The sequence below is a fragment of the Pelodiscus sinensis genome, chromosome 3 (genome assembly GCF_049634645.1).
Source record: "Pelodiscus sinensis isolate JC-2024 chromosome 3, ASM4963464v1, whole genome shotgun sequence".
NCBI lineage: Eukaryota > Metazoa > Chordata > Testudines > Trionychidae > Pelodiscus > Pelodiscus sinensis.
The window spans coordinates 112,180,621-112,203,542 of NC_134713.1; the positions used below are offsets into that span (position 1 = coordinate 112,180,621).

The 22,922-nt window shown below is 47.8% G+C and overlaps 1 protein-coding gene across 3 annotated transcripts in view; it reads left to right on the plus strand.

Moving 5' to 3' along the window:
• The window catches only part of SNX9 (sorting nexin 9), a 115,170-nt gene that overhangs the window by 86,198 nt on the left and 6,050 nt on the right, over window positions 1-22,922 (plus strand). For all 3 annotated transcript variants that reach the window (XM_075924522.1, XM_075924521.1, XM_006114991.4), the window contains exons 14-17: window positions 7,950-8,026; window positions 9,363-9,452; window positions 16,392-16,506; window positions 18,464-18,555. In XM_075924522.1, coding sequence (XP_075780637.1) covers window positions 7,950-8,026; window positions 9,363-9,452; window positions 16,392-16,506; window positions 18,464-18,555 — 374 coding nt within the window. The remainder of the gene's footprint in view (window positions 1-7,949; window positions 8,027-9,362; window positions 9,453-16,391; window positions 16,507-18,463; window positions 18,556-22,922) is intronic.

The window sequence follows — 22,922 nt, forward strand, 5'->3', positions numbered from 1 at the left end:
CCTTCCTGTGTCCTCTGGTCAGGTTTATCCAGAGAGCTAGCTCTCCCTCTCCCTTTCACCAAAAACTGTGTGATGAAACTTTTTTTTTGATTGCTCAATCTATTATTGATTCTTTATCAGATAAGTGGATTCTCTTTTCCTTCTGTTGTTTAGAGATATCGTTCCTGCTTTTTGAGCATTACCACATATCCAGAAGAGACAAAGAGAGCGACAGCTTTGTTTCATGGTGGTCCTGGTCAAATCTATTTGTGCGTGTCTGCCAGCTCTGACGCATATGTCTCATGAGTGTTCCTGACCAGACCGTCATTGTCCATAGCTACATAAAAACCCCAAATCCCACTGACAATTAATTTTAAAGTTGAGCCTGGTGCAAGCATAAGATTATTCTTCCCTAACGGACTATTGGCATGCCAAGCAATGTGAAATGTCCACAGATCTATGTAAGACAGGCAAAGGACAATCCCATAACATGCTGCTCTTTTGCCCAGCCTGTGTAGAGACCTTTCACTCTGAAACCAGGCTGCTGATGGTACACTTAGGAAGCAAGTGTACCATTTAGTGTCCCCAAATCCAGACAGCTACATCAATTCTGTTTTTTCCTAAAATGAAAAACTGGCTTTAACACATGCTCCCTACTTCTGCTGTGGACTCTTCTGTAGGTTGAAAATAGGTTCTCTAACATCTTATTTCCAGGATCCAGTAGGTGGAAACATCCAAAAAATCCATGCCCAGTCTGGCTGCACCAATCCTAAAAGGAATAAGTGCTAAATTTGTATTGAGCCCTACATAAAAACCCCTTTCTGATCCCACAGTAAGCTAATAACTTGTCCATTAATTAACACTCCCAAATACATACATATACATAGTCACACACAGAGCTTACCTCATGCATATGGAGAGACAAACTTGCCTTCAAGTTTTCACTGGATACACCCATTCATCCAGGCATTCTTTTAACACTGTCATGGTCCTGCCTGATCTAGTCTGAGAATCTCTCCTGTAGGAATACAGACCACTATCTGAGCTGCACATCAAACAGTTCCAGAATATTCCTGTAGCGCGAGGACTAGGGATGTTAAATTTTGATTAATCAGCTAATCAAGGAATCAAGCTACTTGATTAGTCGATAAGGGGGAGCTGTGCTTCAGCCTTTTAAATGTAGTAAGAGCCGCCCGTGCCTCTTGCTACATTTCAAAGGCTGACGTACTGCAGTATCCCTCTGCTCTTCTGCCTTTTAAATGTAGTGAGAGCCCATAGGGCTCTTTGCTACTTTTCAAAAGCAGAAGCACAGCAGGGAGTACAGGCAAGCAAGGGACTCAAGTCCCTGTGTCCCCACTGCAGTTGCTTCAGCCTTTGAAATGTACAAGAGCACATATGGCTTTCAAAAGCTGAAGTGCACCAGTCAGAACCGGCAGGACCTGGGACTGTTTCAGTCCCTGCCCGTGCTGTTTCTTCATTGTGACTTTGCCTTTCCTGCCCCCTGCAGAGACGGTGCTGGGGGGAATAGGCTTTTAAGCTGGCTCCCCCGTCACCAGCTCCTGCTCTCTCCTTCTCCCCACTGTGGTAGAGATGGGGGGAGCAACTAGTCGAGACACCACTCAACTATCCAATAAGCTTATGCTTATCAGATAGTTGACTAGTTGCTTGCATCCCTAATGAATGCCACGCTGCAGTATTTGTGGCATTCTTTGGAATAAGGGACAGGAGTCTTAAAACGGCTTTCCTTTTATATTGGCAAAGTGTAGGTGAGCCTCTGACTAAAACCAAATCTGAGTGGCTGTTGGAGTGCTTGTAGGCTGGGTCCCCTCTTACCATGGACCAATTCCTCTACGTGCTTCCCTAATAAAACTCCCCACATCACTCTGCAAATTCTGTCAATCACAACAGATCCCCAAATGTGACCTACTATGGTAGATGCTGCCAGCTTGTGGTGTGCTAGTCACACTGTATATTTTACCACCAGGAGCTTTTGGCTGTGGGCCAATCTTGGGGGGAGTGGGTGGGCCTTTCATAACTTTGAACTCATTAAGACTTGCTTTGAAGACCTAGAGTTCTCTGTCAGCATTTAAGGCTGATGGGGAGCCATGATTCCACAAAGGACAGGATGTTGATAATCAGTTTCAACTGTCAAACAGCATTAGTTACCAGGATCTGCCCTTCTAAAATTGAAATAGAGCATTGGCACAAACAGTATCAATATCAAGAATTCCTTGTGGTGAAACTATTTAATAGCATATTGTACAACAGACAGTCCCACAACCTCTGCATTAGCTGCACAGACTTTACTAAGTGGCAGCTGCTGCTGTGTACACCCAATTCAAGCCACTGTTTAGGCCACTTTTGAAAACTTCAATTATCTTGATAATTTCAAAATCTGAGTTAACACCAGTTGCATCCTTTTATCTCTAGTCTGCTTTCTGCACTATACTGAACTCCTTCTAAAACATCCTTCAGTTTCTTTCCCTTTCCTCCCCCCCCCCCCCCCCCAAAAAAAATCTTATTTGGTTACAATGACAAATGGTTGCTTCACATCTAAGGTGGTAGCGATTAGGTTTTCCTAGAATGCCTGTTGGGCATTACCACCTTACAGCCAGGTTTGAATGGCTTATGATTATCTGTAGCCGTTTTGTGAGTCTGCTGCTTTTAACAGCTTTTAGTTCCCTGCATCAATACTCATGAACCTTCTAATTATTCCCCAGGGATGTGTGAATCACCTTTTGCTGTGTCTAATTCTATGCCAGATATGTCAGTTGCTGCATGTGGAACCTTCTGTCCCTTTCCAGTATAGCTTAAAGGGAACCCCAAACATTCTGCTGTTTGCTGAAAGGCTCCTTGCATCTTGACATATTCATCTGAGTAGGGTCAGTCTAAGAAAGGGGCTTTATGGCTGCAGCCCAGTCAGGGGCCACTGCTCAGGAAGGACATGGGGGAGGGTGGCACTGACCATGTGATCGTCCCCCAACGGATTCCTCCTTGTGACAGCCATAGCTCAGGGGAGGGCTGGGTCAATACCCACCCACCTCTTCCCTGATCTGCCCCCATATTGCCTTTCCCTCAAGCCCCCTCCTCTGAACAACATGGCCTGGGCAATTAGTTGGGGCCTGGCACCAGCAGCAGGGATCTGGCCCTGACACATCTACCAGAAGGTGGGGAAAAGTGGAGTGACATGGCCCTAGCTCATTTTGCTCCCTTGGCTTCCATCCGTGTTGCTCTGCTTCTTGCCAGCGAGTATGTTAGGGAGGGAATCATGTTGCTCCCCCATTAGTACTCTAGGCCACCCAAAGTCTCAAGCCCTGGCCCCTCCCAATCATCACGTGGGGCGGAGGGGGAGGGTCATGCATCCTCTCAGACCCCCTCACTCATCACCCCCGAGTCCAGGGCCCCAACTAAGAGGCACCACAAAGATCGCTGAGGTGTTGAAAGTGTAGATCTTTTTGTGGGGCCCCCTTAGCTTGTGGCTTGCTGCCACTAAAGCCCCTGTGTTCCTGCCCTGCCTGGAAGGGAGAGCGGGGAGAATGCAGCTTGACATCCTGCCGTTCACCCTTCACTCCTAGCTGGAGCTGCAAGTGCTATGAAGCTCAGGCCTTTTCCTCCCTTACCAACAAACTCCGCCCCAACAGCTCCCATTAGTCAGGAATTGACCCAACCCTCCTCAATTTATCACCCCCTCCTGTATTCTGAACCCCTAACTTTTGTCCCCATCCTAAAGCCTAGGAGTTCCCACAAAATCTAATAGCCCCAGACTCCTAGAAGAATTAATCTGGTCATGCACCTGACCTATACCCCTCTATTATTTGTACAACTTCCAGTTCACTGATCAACCAGGGGTAAACACATTGGACAAAGAACAGCCCACTCCAGCATTATACACAAGTTCAAAATCTGGGTGTGATATGGCTAGCTTGTGGGCAGGGCTGTATTTAAGTAATAACATCCCTTAGTCTGAAAATCACACAGACTAAAGTCTTAGTTCTCCCTCAGGCAGATTCACCGTTAATTCACCTTTTGCCAGTTGAGCACCCCAGCCATATTTTTTTTTCACATTGCATACAAAAACATGTAATGAGGAGCAGAAAAACAAAGGCAATGGGAGGTTCACAAAGCAACTTTGGGAGAATAAAACTATTTTCCTAAGGCCCCACCTGTAAAGGGAACAACCAAATATTTGGCATTGCAGCTCCTTATACTGTTATGTTTAAAAGAAGCACCTGGGATCTTTTTCAGGGAGAGAACGTAACATGCCACATTTATTGAACCTACATAGATCGATCAATATTTTATCCTATGCATATGATACATTACACTCATGCACTCATACACACAGGCACACTCCGTCTTGTTGTTACCAATAGTTGCTCCCCCTAACTACACTGGCCAGGTGAGTTAGATGGGGGGAGGGGTGGAGCCTGGCTTCTGCCGATCCGGATCGATGCTCCAGTGTTGACAAGACGAAAACCTAGGGTCCCTCTGCAAGATGCCTCGTATATATCCCTCTCATGCAGCCAGTTAGTCATCACCTCGCCTTTTTTAATGCTGCTTCAAAGAGGGTCCTTCAGGCACTTGCTGCTTGACTTCCAAGGCCATCTATATGCCGAATCTTCTTTTCAATGAGCTCACTTCACAACTCTCTTAGGGTATGTCTACACTACCCTGCTAGTTCGAGCCAGTGGGGTAATGTAGGCATACCGCACTTGCAAATGAAGCCCGGGATTTGAATTTCCCGGGCTTCATTTGCATAAACTGGGCGCCGCCATTTTTAAATCCCTGCTAGTTCGAACCCCGTGCCGCGCGACTACACGCGGCACGAACTAGGTAGTTCGGACTAGGCTTCCTAGTCCGAACTACCGTTACTCCTCGTGGAATGGACTAGGAAGCCTAGTCCGAACTACCTAGTTCGTGCCGCATGTCGTCGCGCGGCACGGGGTTCGAACGAGCAGGGATTTAAAAATGGCGGCGCCCAGTTTATGCAAATGAAGCCCGGGAAATTCAAATCCCGGGCTTCATTTGCAAGTGAGGTATGCCTACATTACCCCACTAGCTCGAACTAGGAGGGTAGTGTAGACATACCCTTATTGTCTTTGGATCTGGCTCCCAGCCCCTCTCTACCCTTGCAATTGCAGCTGTAGGTGCTCCCCTTTCAAGGCTTCTCCATTCACATTTCATTCATTTCAACAGGACAATCCATGAAAGGGGAGAGATCTATTCTCCTAGAAAGACATTTTTCTTTACCTTAACTGTTCCTAAGACTTATGCATAAAGGGCTGGATACAAAGTTTTTATGGAAAAGACTGGATACAAGGTTTCCCTTAATACAAGGGATTCTATAAGAAAACTTAACATAAAGATATATTTAAAAGGACAAGATAGATAAGGACTTACAAAATTTCTCTTTAATACAAAGTTATGAGAATGATACATGGTTATATGGAAATTTTACAGAGATTTATCCACAATACTTTCCCACCAACTTCAGCTACAAATTCTTGTTTGTAGTTGGCCCTAATCATGTGGTCCAGCCCCCAATTTGGCTTCAGTGTCTTGGAGAGAGATTTTTTTATATAAACCAACTCCCTGTGATAAGGGATTAAAAACCTGCCTGTTAATCTCTGATATTTATTCTGTTGGAATAAACCAGCATATCTAATTTAATGAAGATTAGGCTTTTTAACATTACTTTTTCTACTTCCTATCTTTGGGTGCCTTGAGGATCTCCGTGCTTTCCTCTGAGCTGAGCTTTTCCTCTATCACTGAATGCTGTGCTGGCCTTCACACTTGTCACGCATTTGTTTAATTTTGCAAGAGAAATAAACACTTCCTTCTCTCTTGCATTTGTGCTTTCCTATCATTGGAAGAATCGTGTGAACCGGTTTGGTTGGAGTTGAGGCAAAACCCTTTGTCCAATTCTGATATGGATGCCTCCGCTGGGCATAGCCTGTGGAACCCCCCTTTTCTGACACCATCTGTACCTTACCATCTTCCACACCCTAAGTGCCCTTTAAAATGGTGGGTAGGAATGTCTATCACCCCCCTGTTATTTATACTCTACTCCACTCTCCCCAACTCCAAACCATGAAGGATCTTCGGGTGCATTATAGCTGGGAGAGAAGAAAGTTAGGGGCAGTCCTTCATAACTGCCATCTAATCAGAAGCACACACCCCTCTTATTAAGATAGGAAGGGGAAACAATGGCATCATGAAAAGCCAGTATACTTGCAATTTCCCCTGCATGTCCTCCTCCTCCCCATTAGAAGAACAATCCAGAACAGCCTAACTTCCTTTTCTAATTCAACCAGTGCACATCATTTTGTTTCAAATATAGCCCAGGAGTAAGTTGCCTAAATAGTAGTTTGTCTAATGTTCAGAAAGATTCACAATTCCACAATCTCATAGGGAGAAATTAGGAACTTGTGCTCCTTGAAAAATGTCCTTGTAGTTCAAGCCTCTGAAGAAATCTCCTTTGAATTGCATATCTTGTGGTCTTTTATTGTGAAGACCTCTGCATTCAGTGCTCTTCTTCCAAAACTCCAGGCAGGCTGCAAATAGCATGGTTTAAAATTTTTAGAAAGTTGGAGAAAGACCATTTTTTTCCAGACACTGTTCTTATCAAAACCCAGAAATTCAGATATTACTCTACTTCTGCAGCTCATAGCAGTGCACTTCTAGAGAGTTCTCCAGGTTCTAAAATCAGGCTAATAAAATAATCAGCACTGTCTGTTTGCTACTTTGTCTTCAATTTCCTCTCCTCCTTTAGGACATACCCTGACTTTAATATCTCTCCCTCTTCCCAACACTGAGCTCTCACAGGTGAGGAAAAAGTAGTTGCTAAATTTCAAATTTAGTTCTCGTTAGTAAAAATTATGACTCCTAAATTAGTTTTCTGTATGCATTGGCAAGGCTGACAGATGCAGTAGTACAGGTTGAACCTCTCTGGTCTGGCAACATCCGTGGTCTGGTATGACCATGGCTGTTGCTGGACCAGAGAGATCTGGCTTTGGGCTGCAGAGTGCTGGTGGTCCTGGGACTGGGTGTGGAGCTCCAGCAGCCCAGGGAAGAAGAGCCCTGATGGCCTGCAGCTGGCCATGGAGCCCCCAGTGGCCCTGGGGCTGGCCTAGGAGCTGGGAGCCCCAGTGCTCAGGGCAGGGAAGCCTGTCTGAGGGGCTGACCTCCCGTGGTCCAGGAATCTCCCTCCTTCAGGACTGGTCAGGTCCCCAGGGTGCCAGACCAGCAAGGTCCAACCTGTATTTGGCTGGGGTTTTTTTTTTTTGTTTGTTTGTTTGTTTTTTTAAAGCCCCAGTTTCTGGAGGCATGCAATTGTCAGAATCTCAACCTTCATTTTAAAATCAAATGTCCAGTCCTCATAGATAAAGAGCAAAACTATATGGCAAAGAAGAAATAACCCAAAATGTACTTTTGAAATCTTACGATTTCAGTGGGCGTGACTCATGACTTGTGAATGCTTGGGGATGGTGATACTGCTAGTTTGACCATCAAAGATAATTTATTATTTGTTCACGGAGACGAAAAGATATTTAAAAAAAAAACTCTTCAGATAGTATCTTGATTTTAATCAAATGTCTTCACATGTTCTTCCCCTGCTCTGGTAGGCTTATCTTACCCTCTGACAATCCCTATCCTTCGTTACAAGTGCCATAGTTAAATCTTTTTTTTTTAAAAAGGAATTCTGTTAACTTGTGCAAGTTGAATGCCTGAATATTTAAGCATGCCTTTCTATCACACTGGTAACTTAAAGGTCATCCCTTCGCTAATGATACCACTGTACCAGAGTTTAACAGCATTGGCTCCCTTTCTCTTCTGTAATTTTTTGTAAATGTATAGTAACTACACATTACACCGGCTTTCCTTACTCAAAAACAGCTTGATTTTATATTTGTTCAGCAGCTGTATTTGTGACTTTATAACTCCACTTGAATTTGAAATATGTATTTTAGGAGAATCTGATCTCAATGAAGCAATAACGGAAGCCGGAAAAACATATGAAGAAATTGCTAGTCTCGTGGCAGAACAGGTATAAAAACTAATAGAATATAGAATGCAAGTCAGTCCAATACACATTCCATGACCACATACAATGGGATTTGATCACTTTTCCCTTCTGTTTGGATTTTTACAGGATTACTTAATACGTTTTACATCCATAAGAAATCAGTATTTTTTTAACCACTTTTTAAAATTGCTTTCTAATTTAAGTGTTCTAATAACTTACTTTATGAATTATTTCTTTTCTGTCAATTCAGAGAATTTTGCTAGATCTGGGCCTTTAAGAGATCAATTTGATCATCACAACAACTGATTAAATGCTGAGTTTTTTGTGTTAGGCTATGCTGTCTATTCTAGGTCTCCCACTGGTACTAATACCATTAGGCAATGATGGAAAAATCTCTCAAACAGTCATAGTATGGATAGTGGCCTCTCGTGTGATGGTTTCTCACATATTCCATTAGGTTTAAATTTAAATTGCCTAATTTAAAAATATATTCTGAATCTACATCAGTGTTCAGGCTGTAAATTTGGCTTTGTTTAGGACCTGTTATCTGTGATGTAGCTAGTGATTAGTCTCCAGAGTCCAAATCCATTGTTACGTTAGAAAGTGATTTGTGTTTTTAAAGAGAGGTTGTTTTTTTTTTTTTTTTTTTAAGATTATAACTGGTTGAGTACATTTGAGTAACTGGAGGTGGGTCTGCATTCTCTGAAGTCCCTGAACTTCTGTTCCCTAATGCATCCAATTATTTTTAATATACAAAGATGATCTTCACTACCTTTTACATGTATTCCAGCTAAATATTGGACATGAAAGTGTTTTTCAAAATCCATACATTTATTCTAGCCTTTATTTAGAACTAGCAATTTTTACATGTCAGCAAACAAACTTAAAATCTTTCTTCTCGTGTTTATAATTACATTGAACCTCCTTACTCCCGCCATCCTGGGAAACAAGGTTTGCCGATTAAAGATTTTGCTGGACTAGGGAAGGAGTGAGGGAGGTGGGGGTAGGGCGCTTACCCATGGCTCTGAACCACTATGGGAGTGTTTGGGGGGGGGGGGGGAGAGGAAGAACCTCCAGCAGACCATGTCACTGCACTGCCATTCCCCTAGCTAGGCAGGAGGAGGAGCGGCAGTGCACAGAGCCACTTTCCCCCTCCACCTGCTAGGATAGGTACCAAGAGTGTTTCTGAAATAGGGACCCCCAGAGTATGGACGTTATTGTGTTCCTTTTTTTAATTTTGCCTCTGGATTTTCTTTGGCCTTATAGAGCTGTATTTAATAGGTATAATTTTCTGTTAAATTCTGACCTAAAGAAACATGCTTGCTATATTAACTAATTGCTGAATTCTCTTTATTAGCCAAAGAAAGATCTCCATTTTCTGATGGAAACGAATCATGAATACAAGGGATTTCTTGGTTGCTTCCCTGACATTATAGGAGCTCACAAGGTAACTTTTTTTTTTTTTTTTTTTTTTTGGAGTGTGCGTGGGAAAGGATGGGAGAGTAGTTTGCAGGCTGGATGAACTTTTGGCATAGTAGGGAGTAAAAAGGGAGGGGTGTGCATGTGTAAAATCAATACTTTACCTATCCTGCACTCAGATACTCAATTTGCCCATACTTTAATGTCATTGTTGCTAGAAACTTGCATGAAGACATCAATAGAATCTTTGTAAATGAGGAATTCTCAGTGGGAGGAGATTTTTAAAGGCCTTTTAATACTATTTTTAACATTAATGTTCATGAAATCTCTAGTTCTTCTTCGAGTGGTTGCTCATGTCCATACGAAGTAGGTGTGCGCACCGCGTGCACCGCGTCTTCCGGAGCATTTTCCATAGCAGTACCCGTAGCGCCGGCAGGGCGCCCCCTGGAGTGGTGCTGCCATGGCGGGGCATAAGTACCCCTGCCGGCTCTGCCCCACCTCTTTTCCTTCTTACCGCAGTGACGGTCGTTGGAGCGTCTCTATCTTTCTTAGCCTTCTAGTTAGTTAATGGTTCCCGTTCTCACATTGCTTTGTAAATAGTTCTTGTAGTTAGATGGTTAGGTTTTTTGTTTTGTTCCTTCCCCGTTGGGGGTAAGGAATGTCAGGGCTGCAAGGCTTCAAAACGTGCACTGACTGTGGGAAGTTTATGCCCAGGGGCGACCCACACGACATTTGTCTTCAGTACTTGGGTGAGGCACATCTGGCTATTGCCTGTAAGATCCGCAAGTCCTTTAAGCCCTGTACCAGAAAAGAAAGGGTTTCCCGCCTGAAGCTTCTCCTCACGGAGACAGTGCTTCAACCGGTGCCGCCGGAACAGCCCGCGGTGCGCAGTGCACCGGCTTCCACGCGGGAGGCTCCTCACGGGCACTGTGCGTTGGCGTCGAGGTCTCGGCACCGGTCTCACTGTCCTCAGACTAAGAGAGTGAAGAAATCCCGGGGAGGGTCCCCTTCGAAGAAGGCAACTTCAGCTGGGCACCACACCGTGGGCTCACCGGTGCGCGTATCGCCCCCACCGCACCGTCGGCACCAAGGAGGCCTCGATAGTCCTGGTCGCCTGCCTCCACACCATCCGTCCACGCCGGATACGTTCCAGGCAGTGCAGGACCTTATTAGCCTCACGACCTCCCCTCCATCCTTGGTTGACTCAGAAGGGTCGAGGTCGCCATTGTTGGAGGCTCGGCTGGCTACGGCTTAGCCCCAGCATGGCCCAGGTCGGCATGCTAAAGTGGCTTATGCATCGGGACCACCCCATATGGGGTCAGTACCAATCGCTACTGCGGCACCCTTCTCAACGCCCAACCGTCATTCTCAGGGAGCTTCCAGCCATGTGCGAACTTCGCTGCAGTTGAGCTCCTTGCCAGCTCCCCACGTGGCGGTGCCGGTGCCGTATCTGAGTAGCCATGTGGCGTCCACTAAGACATCTCTCTCCTCCATGGAGGTCACCCAGGAGCTGGCGTCCGTCTTTGTGCCTTCATCTGCACCGGCATTGATGCAGTGGTCTCAACAGGCACCGGGCCTGGGTACCCCAGTGCTGCAACTGCCGGCCGCAACTCAACCTGCACCGAGCCTGAGCACCCCAGTGCCGCAGCTGCTGGCGACTCAACTGGCACCGGGCCTGGGCACCCGGTGCCACAGCTGGCGATGTCGCAATCTGTACCAAGTCTGGGCTCGCCGGTACCACAACTGGGTGCCGTAGAACCCTTGGCACCAGGTCGGGGTCCCCCGGTGCCGCAGATCGCTCGGCCCCACCATACTCATGTGGGTAAGCCAGAGTCCATGGCAAGGTTTGCCCCGCACTCTTCCTCGGTTCCACCGTGGCTGGAGTCCGATTACTCTTCAGACTCGGATGCTGTCTCCGTCTGTTCGGGCTCTTCGGGAGCATCCTCGGCCCATAGGTCCAGGTCTAGGCATAGGAGGGACTACACTCAACAAACGTGGCCTCTGCACCCGCAGTGGCCTTTCTGGACCCCCTGGGCCTACCATCAGTGGCAAGGTCAGCTGCCTCCTTCTCTGGGGTCGGGGACTTCAGGGCACTGATCCCAACCGTCGGTGTGCCTGTCCCGGGCTCCTCCCTCCCCTCTTCGGGCGCTGCAACCCAATCCAGCGGCACCGCAATCATCGGCACCGGAGGTGGACCCATCGGGAGCACAAGTCGCCCAGACGGCACCGCAGTTGGCGACAACTGTTCCTGTGCCAGTGCAGGAGTCCTCGTCATCTCCGGACAAGGCACTAGCAGACCCTGCACCGAGTCTGCCATTAATGGATCCCGCACGCACCAGGACCTCCTCTGCCGCATGGCTTCCAACCTGGCCGTTACGGTGGAGCCTGTCATCGAGGACACGGATCCAATGGTGGACATCCTCACTGAAGATATGCCTACGCGATTGGCCTTACCTCTGAACAAAATGGTGTCAAAGATTAGCGATACCCTGTGGCAAATGCTGGCAACCTTGACCCCTATCTTAAAAGGGGCCGAGAGGCATTATTACGTCCCAAACTCGGGGCATGAATACCTTTATTCACTATCTATCCTCGGGTCCTTGGTCGTACAAGCCGCGGCCCAAAAGGAAAGACTCCCTCAGCCTGGTCCTTCCCCAAAGGCAAGGGAACCTAAGCGGCTGGACCTGTTGGGCCGTAAGGTTTATGCAACAGGAGCGCTGCAACTCCGCATCGCGAACCAGCAGGCGGTGCTAAGCAGGTATGCTTTTAACACCTGGCAGGCCGTCAAAGTTCCAAGACAGACTCCCTGTGGAGGACCGTCAGGAGTTTGCGGTGGTTGCCTCGGAGGGTAAAGTCATCATGCGGACCACTCTCCAGGTGGCTCTGGACACCGTGGACTCAGCAGCTCGCACGATGGTGACTGGTGTCGTTATGCGTCGGGGGGCATGGCTCCACGTCTCGGGAATTCCCCCGGATGTGCAGCATATGATACAGGACTTGCCTTTTGAGGGCAAAGTTCTGTTCTCGGAGCACACTGTCTCTAGGCTCCGTACCCTAAAGGACACAAGGTCTACCTTGAAGTCCTTGGGCATTCACGCGCCGGCTCCACAGCGCGACAGCTGCCCTATAGCCAGCAGGGGAGGGTGTAGCCCCAGGTCCCTCGTGGGGATTACTGGAGGCGCCGCTCCCGGGCCTCCGGTGGAGGTTCCGGGGTGGCCGTGCACCCTCAGGGCGCTAGGGGTCGACAGCATCGCCCAGAACTGATGCCCAGCGGGGAGGTCCTCACGGTCCTTCCCATCAGGGCAAGTCCCAGTTTTGACGCCCTGTTCGAGAGTCCCGTACCAATCTCCCGCCCTGGCCCCCCGTTTGGGGCCAGGCTATCCCTTTTTGCCCAGGCATGGGCCATAATAACATCAGATGCCTGGGTTCTGAACATAGTGAATGGAGGCTATTTTATCCCGTTCCTAAGTCCGCCGCCCTCAAAACTCCCTTCTCCGTCCCTAGTAAGGGACACTCCTCACGAACACATCCTGTGTCAGGAGGTGTCTGCGCTCCTTGAAAAAGAAGCAACAGAGGAGGTTCCTCCACATCTGCGAGGAAGGGGATTTTACTCCCATTATTTTGTTGTCCCCAAGCCGAAGGGAGGGGTCCGCCCCATCTTGGACCCTCGAGATTTAAACAAGGCAGTCATAAAACAAAGTTCAGAATGGTGACCTTGGCATCGGTCATCCCAGTGCTACAATTCGGAGACTGGTACGCAACTCTCGACCTCAAGGACGCGTACTTCCACGTGGCAATCAGTCCCAGCCACAGGAGGTACCTCAGGTTTATGGTGGCCCAATCCCATTTTCAGTTTACGGTGCTCCCTTTTGGCTTATGTACGGCACCGAGGGTGTTCACGAAATGCATGGCGGTGGTTGCTGCATATCTCCGCAAACAAGGCGTGCACGTGTTCCCGTACCTCGACAATTGGCTGATCCGAGGTCGCTCGTATGGGCAGGTAGAAGCTCACGTGGCACTCACAAGAGCCCTCTTCCTAAGGTTGGGACTCATGATAAATGTCGAAGTCATCCCTGACTCCCTCCCAACAGATAGAATTCGTGGGAGCCCTCCTGGATTTGAGGGTGGCAAGGGCGTTCCTGCCCAAGAGCAGGTTCCTCTCCATAGTGGAGCTGATCTCGGGGTTAGCCCAGTCCCCTATCACGACCCCTCGGGTCTGCTCCAGGCTCCTGGGACATATGGCGGTGTGTACGTTCACGGTCCGCTATGCCAGATTGAGGATGAGACCCCTGCAGGCGTGGTAGGCGAGGGTCTTCAACCAGTCCAGGGGTCTTTGGGACTCAATAATTACGGTGCCCACAGAAATTCTAGACTCTCTCCTATGGTGGACCCAGGAAACTGTGATATGCAGCAGGGTTCCTTTCAATGCCCCACCCCCCACCCTGACGCTGGTCACCGTTGTGTCTGACCTGGGCTGGGGAGCACACCTGGGGCAGCACAGGACTCAGGGCCTTTGGTCCCCCTCCGAGCGAGCCCTGCACATAAACATCCGGAAATTGCGGGCGGTGAGGAGAGCCTGCGAAGCCTTCCTGCCAAGGCTCTCCCACTGCTTCATCCTGGTTCGTATGGACAACACAGCAGCGTTTTTTTATCTCAACAAGCAGGGTGGGGCGCGATCACCTCCCCTCTGCAAAGAGGCCCTGCTACTTTGGCACCTGTGCGTCACGCACGGTATCACACCTCAAGCGGAGTACCTCCCAGGGTGCAAAAACCTGCTAGCGGACACGCTGAGCAGATCCTTTGGAGCCCACGAGTGGACCCTCAAGGACTCGGCTCTCCACCAGGTTTTCCGCAGGTGGGGTTATCCCCGCCTAGACCTGTTCACCTCGGTAAGCAATGCCAAGTGCAGGAACTACTGTTCCCTGCTGGGGCTGGGGAAATATTCCCTGGGGGATGCCTTGACGACCGTGTGGCCAGAGGGCATCCTCTATGCCTTTCCCCCGTTTCCCCTAATTTCCAGGGTATTGACCAGGCGAGGACTTTTCAGTCCTCGATCATTCTCATAGCCCCCAGGTGGCCCAGATAGTTCTGGTTCCCCATACTAGTGGACATGCTTGTCCAGGACCCAATAGCACTCCCTCTAGTCCGGGATCTGCTAACTCAACCCTGGGACAAGGGGATCATGGTTCACCCGGATCTCCGATCTCTCCACCTAACGGCATGGTTTATCCGTGGTTGAACCAACCTGAAAGAGAATGTTCCCAAGAGGTTCAGATGGTTCTCCTCAGTAGCAGGAAACCCTCTACTAGACGGTCGTATGCTACCAAGTGGCGGCGCTTCTCGTCTTGGGCGTCCCGGAGAGGAGTACACCCGTCCTCGGCTCCTAGTCCAACTATTCTTGACTACCTTTTCCAGCTTCGGTCCTATCTTTTTCTTCTATCAAAGTCCATGTGGCATCTCTCTCCGCCTTCCACGTTGGTATGGCAGGAGTTTCCCTTTTTTCTAACCCGGTGGTTAAAAGGTTTCTTACTGGCCTGGAAAAACTGTACCCCTCGGTGAGGGCCCCACTTCCCGCCTGGGACCTTAACGTGGTCCTCCACAGGCTTATGCTACCTCCCTTTGAACCGCTGGCCATGTGTTCCCTGCAGCACCTTTCATTGAAGGTTGCTTTCATCGTGGCCATTACGTCAGCTCGAAGGGTGTCAGAACTAAGGGCGCTAACTGTAGACTCACCCTACCTTGTTTTTTCCCATAACAATGTAAGGTTAAGGCCTCATCCAGCCTTCCTCCAGAAGGTGGTTTCACCTTTTCACCTGTCCCAGGAGATTTATCTCCTGGTTTTTTTTCCCAAAGTCTCACGCCTCCTCTAAGGAGCTGGTGCTTCACTCCCTGGACGCCAAGCGAGCGCTGGCGTTCTACATTGATAGGATCAAGCCGTTCCGTAAATCACAACAATTGTTTATTGCATTTGGGGACAGGGTGAAAGGGTCGCCTATTTCCACACAAAGGCTATCAAGATGGGTGGTGCAATGCATCACGGAATGTTATCAACTGACTGGTAAAACCCCACCCAGGGTGAAGGCACACTCTACCAGGGCGCAGGCGTCCTCGGTAGCCTTTGGTGCCCAGGTACCAATCGCAGAAATTTGCAGGGCAGCCACCTGGTCTTCCCTTCACACATTTGCAACACATTATGCGCTACCTCAGCAGGCCAGGGAGGATGCAAGGGTGGGCTCTGCAGTCCTCGAATCTGTGATGTAAATATGTAAATTTATATCCGGTTATCTTTGTTATTAATTGGTGCCTTGTCAGTGTTGCATTGTTCAAATAAATCCGTTTATTGTTCACCTTTGTTCATGACTCTGGTGGTATGACTGCTCCGACCCCTCCTTCGTGGGGTTAGCTTGGTAGTCCCCTACTTCGAATGGACATGAGCAACCACTCGAAGAAGAAAAGAACGGTTACTTACCTGTAACTGTTGTTCTTCGAGATGTGGTGTTCATGTCCATTCGACTCCCACCCTACCTCCCCTTCGTCGGAGTGTCCGGCAAGAAGGAACTGAGGTGGGGCAGCGCCAGCAGGGGTACTTATGCTCCGCCATGGCGGTGCCACTCCAGGGGGTGCCCTGCCAGCACTACGGGTACCGCTAGGGAAAACGCTCTGGAAGATGCGGTGTACGCGGTGTGCACGCCTACTTCGAATGGACGTGAGCAACACACCTGTAACTGTTGTTCTTAGAGATAAGTAACCATTCTTTTTTTCATCAGCATTGATGCTGATGTCTTCTGCTTTTTCTTACCTACTGGTATAATCAAAAGATAACTAAAATAACACATTTTGAAGGGAAAATACTGAAAGACAAAATCAAATTTTGTACACCTCTTGCTATGTGTGTAGTTCTTCTAAGCTTATTTGCTAATCTTTATTTGATTGCTGTTTTGATCATCCTGCATTTTGGCCCTAACAGGGAGCAATAGAAAAAGTGAAGGAAAGTGATAAATTAGTTGCAACCAGTAAAATAACACCACAGGAGAAGCAGAACATGGTGAAGCGTGTAGGCACCATGGCTTATGCATTACAAGGTAAAACAAACTTGAAGTTAAATGATGATGTCTCAATTTGAAAGATGAGTTCAGATGATTTTTTTTAAAAGGCTAACTCTGTGCTGCACTAGTAATAAGACTACTTAGTTCTTATGTAGCACTTTTCATCCATAGAGCTCAACGAGTTTTCTAAAGTAGGTCGGTATTATTCCATTTTACAGTTAGGTAAACTGAGGCATAAAGGAACAGTGGCTTACCCAAGGTTATGAGCAGGTCACTGACAGCCAGGAGTAGGATCCAGGCCTCTTGTGTGCCAGTCCAATGCTCTAGCCACTAGACAATGCTGCCTCCCAAGAAGAATTGCTATTAAAATTTGCTTTCCACCTGTATTTGCTGTTGAATATTCAAATCTGACCAAAAGCAAATGTTGTTTTACTACAAACAAAAATACTTGTTTTTTTTAATAGCCAAAATTTTAGAGTTGGTTAAAATACATTTTTCTTTCAAAGTACAGGAGTGAGTAGTAGGAGTCCTTTATTGGGGGAGAGCTGTACTCTGAACAATTACCATTCCAAAAAAATTTAAGTTGTTAATGATATTCTTCTTCTGTAACTGAACATAGAATCAGAAGATGATTTGATGCAGCCATTTTAATTTAGAAGAACTAATTAATTTGTGAACTGGACATGTTAACTCTTGATGGGAAGTTAGAACCAAACTCTGTCAAGCACAGAGGTGGGCAAAGGGGCCTCCACGGACTGGATCTGGCCCGCCAAGCAGGTGGATCTGGCTTGCGGATGCCCTGCCACTCCCCCGTCCCCAGGCCAATCAGAGCCTGGGGGGCAGGAGGGGCATGGAAAGTCTCACTCTCTGCACCTGTCCTGCAAGCACCATGATTGGTGCAGATTGGTTTGAGAGCAAGGGAGTGTGCAAAGTCTCCTCCTGCCCTGCAATGGGCACATGGTGTTTAGAGTAAAAGTCCTGTTCATTCCTTGCAGGGCAGGGACAGGGAGTACATGAGGTGGTCTCCATTTTTTTTTTTTTTTTTTTTTTTAAAGTGTGATCATTCTTCAGGAACTTGGCTATTTTTGCCCACAATTGTCTGGCTTATTAGCCTCGAATAACGCTGTTTCATTGCAGCAGATGAAGGGATATTGAAAACTTATTTAACTTGGAAAAAGAGTTAAATACAAAATACATTAAGGCCATGATTCAGGCAAACGTTTAAGTATGTGCCCAACATTAAACATGTGCACTAGTGCTTGTCTGAATCAGGATTTAAAACTAATGAAGGTCGTTAATTGCTTCTTAAGGGTAGATTTTATGTTGTGTTCTGTATAATTACTTCCATACCTATTCACTAGCCCGACTGCTAAATTCTATTGTTCTTTCAGAATCTGCAAGTTAAATAGGCAGTCTGGGTCAGTATTTGAATAAGAGACCAAGATGTTTCAATGAGCGTTGTTGAAGATGTAATAAGTCATGTTCTTCTGTCATTCCATACTGAGCCAATGTCTTAATACAGTATTGGGTGACTGCTGCTGACAGCGCTGTCTTTGCACTAATTAATAAAAATTACTATTCATAATGTAATGTCATTGCTAAATTCCATTTTAGGTTTTCTTATTTTGCCTACAGTTTTTAGATAGGATACAATATCATTTTTACCTCATTTAGTAAATTATGTTGCTGTGTGCTATTTTGTACTTGCTGATTAACATCAAAGGTGGCTGCATTTCATTAGTGATCTGATCTGTATTGTGTGACTTGATTTGTTTGTACAGTAATTTAAGTTCTATGGAGGAAAGACACTATGAAAGTGCAGAGTGGAAGTATAGAATGCCAAAGTTAATTGCACTAACTGGGTTTGGCACTGAATTTGGTATTTAAAAACAAGACTGCACTCCTAGTCAACACAGTAACTAATCTGAACTAATGAAACCGCTCTTGTAAATGAGCACTTTTCTAAATTAATTTGTATCCTGTTGGATTACAGCTGAGATGAATCACTTCCACAGTAACCGGATTTATGACTACAATAATGTGATCCGCCTGTACCTGGAACAGCAGGCACAGTTTTATGAAACGGTAAGCTGCAGCCTTTCGTTGCCATTTACTAGTGCATGCTGTGAGGCCACTTATTTTGTTTGCCCAAAACGCTAGTTGTATATTAGTCATTTTGTGTGCACATCTCTGTAAAAGCAATTGTTAGTATATTACACTCAAACTTCTTTAAAAGAACATTATTAAAGCTGCTAATTCAAGCACTAGAAATTAGGGTATGCTTGTGCTCCCTTAATGAGCAGTTCTTTTCTATTTTATTTTCTCTTTACAGGCAGTCCCCGGGTTACGTACAAGATAGGGACTGTAGGTTTGTTCTTAAGTTGAATCTGTATGTAAGTCGGAACTGGCGTCCAGATTCAGACACTGCTGAAACTGACCGCCAGTTCTGACTTACATACAGAATCAACTTAAGAACCCCAAGCTTCCCCAAGTCAGCTGCTGCTGAAACTGATCAGCAGCTGATTCCAGGAAGCCCGGGGCAGAGCAACTCTGCCTGGGGCTTCCTGTAGTCAGCGCTGGTCAGTTTCAGCAGAAGCTGACTTGGGGACGCCTGGGGCAGAGCAGCTGGGGTGCTACTGGACCAACCCAGCAGCACCCCATCTGCTCTGCCCCAGACGTCCTGATTCAGCCGCTGCTGAAACTGACCAGCAGCGGCTGAATCAGGACCTGGGGCAGAGCAGCTGGGGTGCTGCCGGGTTGGTCCAGTAGTGCCCACGGGCGCTGCAGGACCAATCGGCAGCGCCCCAGCTGCTCTGCCCCAGAGTCCAAAACAAAAGCCTGGTCTGCTGGGGGGGGGGGGGAGCACACTAGCTGCGCCCCCCCCCCCCCCCCCCAGCAGACCAGGGACACGGGGAGCAGAGCCGCAGCGGCAGCGGGGTGCCGCGCCTCTGAGGCTTTGCTCTGGCAAAGCCTCAGAAGCGCGGGAACCCGCCCGGTGCCCCTGGTCTGCTGGAGACGGTCTCCAGCAGACCAGGGGCACCAGAGCAGCTTACGAACGGGGCTTTCTCGCCCCGACTTCCGGGGCGAGAAAGCTCCGTTCGTAAGTGCAGATCCGACGTAAGTCGGATCCGCGTAAGTCGGGGACTGCCTGTATTGTTTAATATGGGACCACATGCCTTATTTACTGCATGCTCTTCAAACCATGCTCTTAAGACAGACTTATTACTTGCCTCTCAGACTTTTTTTTTGTGCTCAACTGAAGTCACTGGGAGCAATGCTTTGAACATATCAAGTACTTCATAATGCTAACTACTCTAAAAAATCAAGTCCAAGGCATTTGAAATGTAAAAGTGGCTACTTTTGACCATCTCTCTGTGCCTCATTTTTCCATTTGTAAATGGGAATAATACCCCTTACTAGTGTGCAGTAAATAAGGCCTAGAAATACACATTGACCAACAAGGAAAAAACAAAATATTGAATAGTTGCTCATTCAGTGAGCATCATCAGTCCAATATACTGAATGAGGCACAGTCCTGTGGAAAAAATGTGCAATAATGTAATCAAATACTACCATGAACAAAATGTCTCACTAAGTTTGCACTGGCGACCTTAATTCTGGTTTGAGTGTTTGACTTGGCATACATGATGTTCTCTTTAATGTCAGAGTTCCTGTGCATAACTTCTTAGGATTTTTCAAAAAGCAAACTGATAAAAACAGATTTATTATTGACACCCCAATGGTTCATCAGTAGGATAGGAGCCTTTTATAGTCACAGCACAAACTGTTGCCATTCAAACTATTGGAGTAACTAATAGCAATAATAAATTGTCATTTTCTGTGGAGACGAACACTAAAAGGTGATGAAAAACACACTTTGCCAGTGGGTTTCATGGATGTTTACTGACAGCAGAATCAAGAAACCTGGGTTTCTCTTCAGACTCTGGAGGGGAGTGTGTTTTGGTGGAAACACTTATATACCTGTTTTGTACTCTTCGTTCCTTGTTTCAGTCCCATTCTTCTTGCCTATTTAGTCACAGTCTCCATTCCTCAGGCTTCTTTTTGCAGGCCCGTTCTCCTGTCTTCCCAGTCTCCTGCCCAAACGTCTTCATCCAATCTTTGGGCCCCACTCTTCAGGTTTCCAATCAGTTTTTCCTCTTAATTTTTTCCCATCCATTGGTGAAATAAACTATGTGCTCCGTGGCATATGCAGGTGTGCACCACCAGTAGAAACATGTGCAGCAGTTGCCCAGATGCTCAGTTTACAAGGAACACTGCTCCCAATTGCACTCAGCCTTCTCCCAAGCTCCTGATCAAATTTGTCTTCTGCCTGCCCATTTCCTTCATTTGAGTCTATTGACCCAGCTACTGCAGCTGCACCCCATCTGTCTGTCAGATCTGTCTTCTGTTCCCAGTTCCCCTCTTCTGCCTATTGTTTTCCAGTCTTAGTCTTCCATTTCCTAATTGATTTTAAAGACCTTTCCCCCACCTGCTGCCAACTGGTTCCTAGCTTTGCCTCCCATTTCTACAACATTTCTCTTTCGCTTTCCATCCCCCTGTCAGTTTCTTTCCTCCTCTCCAGTCCAGTCTTCCCAGAATCCTTGTCCTAAACCTGTGGTCACCAACCCGTCGATCACTATCGACCAGTCAATTGCAAGGCATTCAGGGTTCCCCCTCCGTTTTCCCCCCACCCCAAGAAGCCCCACTACCTACCTCCAGTGACAACGGAGGTAGTGCTGGCTTCCTGTGGGGTGGATGGAAGTCCTGCAGCTGCGTGCCACTTCTGGGGGGGGTTCTGGAAGTGCGCTGGCTGCTCCCCTCCCCCAGGTCTGTGGCATGCCAGGAACTTGTGGGGAGGAAAGGGGGAAGTCCCCAGAGGTGCACGCCGGGGCTTCCTGCTCCTACAGAGCAAGGGAGTCATCACTGGAGGAGGCAAGCGCTGGGGCTTCCCTCCTCTGGGGGCAGAGGTGGGAGGAGTCCTGGGAGGAGGCGGGTGCGGGGGATTCCCTGTCCCCAGCAACAGCCTGTCCCCTGTTCCCACTGGCACCCTGTCCCCTGCTGCAGAACCCTGTCCCCTTCCCCAGTACCCACTGGCACCCTTCCCCAGTACCATGTCTCCTGCTCCCACCAGCACAGATGGGGCCACGTTAGTAAGGCTTGGGGGCGGGGGGGTTGGAGGAGTTATTTTTTTGCATCTCATTTGTGTGACCTCCAACTGACTTTTTGGTGGATCAGTGACCCCTGACTCAAAACAGGCTCCCTGCCCTTCTCCTAAATAAAGACAATGCAGAAACTTTTTGTGTTTGACATAGTATTTTATTTAAAAATGAAGCCTGGCCAACAAGCCCCCAATTGGGGCCAAGCCCCCATCTGGCCACAGCATCATAACACTCCTGCACCACCACCACCCTAGACCCTAGATCTGAGCCTATCATACACTTGAGCCCCTCACATACCCCAACCCAAATTCTTGCACCCTCACGTCCACAAGCCTGTGGCTTGCTTAGTACCCCAACCCTCCATCTGACCCCAACACTCCCCAGCCTGGAGCTCCCTCCCGGAGCTAGCATCCCCTTCTCCACCTCCTCCTGCATCCAAATTTCCTCCCAGAGCTTGCACCTCTCACCCCTTCCCATACCCAAATCCCTCATTCCCACCCCAGAGCCCACACCACCTGTCTCAAGCCAGTGAGGGTACGCCTAGACTGCAGGAGTTTTTCCAGGATTCCAGAGAGATCCCAGAAAAACTCTTCCGCATCCAGGGACGCATTTGTTCTTCCACTTTTTTTTAGTGGAAGAGCAAACATGCTCTTTCAGTAACCCCCGTATTCCTCATTCCATGAGGAATAAGGGGGCTTCTGAAAGAAGGGGTTTTTCTGACACTTGGTCCAGTCTAGACAGGCCAAATGTTGGAAAAACCTTTTCCTACAGAAGAATCGGCGGGGGGGGGGGGGGGGGGGAGAAAGGGGGCAGTATAGAGTGTATAAGGGCTGGGGGATAGCAAGTGATGGAAAGGAGGAAAAAAGAGAGGGCAGGCTTCAAGGAAGGGGTGGAGTCTTGGGGGAAGGATGGGGTGGTAGATCTTGGCTTGTTCTGACATTTAAAACGTGATCTTGGGAGGAAAAAGGTTGGAGACCACTGTCCTAAACTATTACTGCCCTACTTTCACTCCCCCACAGTCTAGCTTTTGCCCCCTCTGCATTCAAATCAGGCCACTTTCTCCTATGTGGTGTTTCGGTGCCTGTAAGGATGTTATTGGGAGCACAGAAGAGAGAGACAGACTCTGGTCTGTTCCGGTGTCTGGACAGGAGGAGCAGCCATTACAGGGAAAATCTGGCTTTGCCCTTATCTCTGGAGCATTTTCAGTTGCCCTGTGAGTATAGTGTATGCAGAGTCTGGGCAGCACTAGAAGATAGGAAGAGGATTAAGGATTAACAGCCAAAGAGTGGGCAT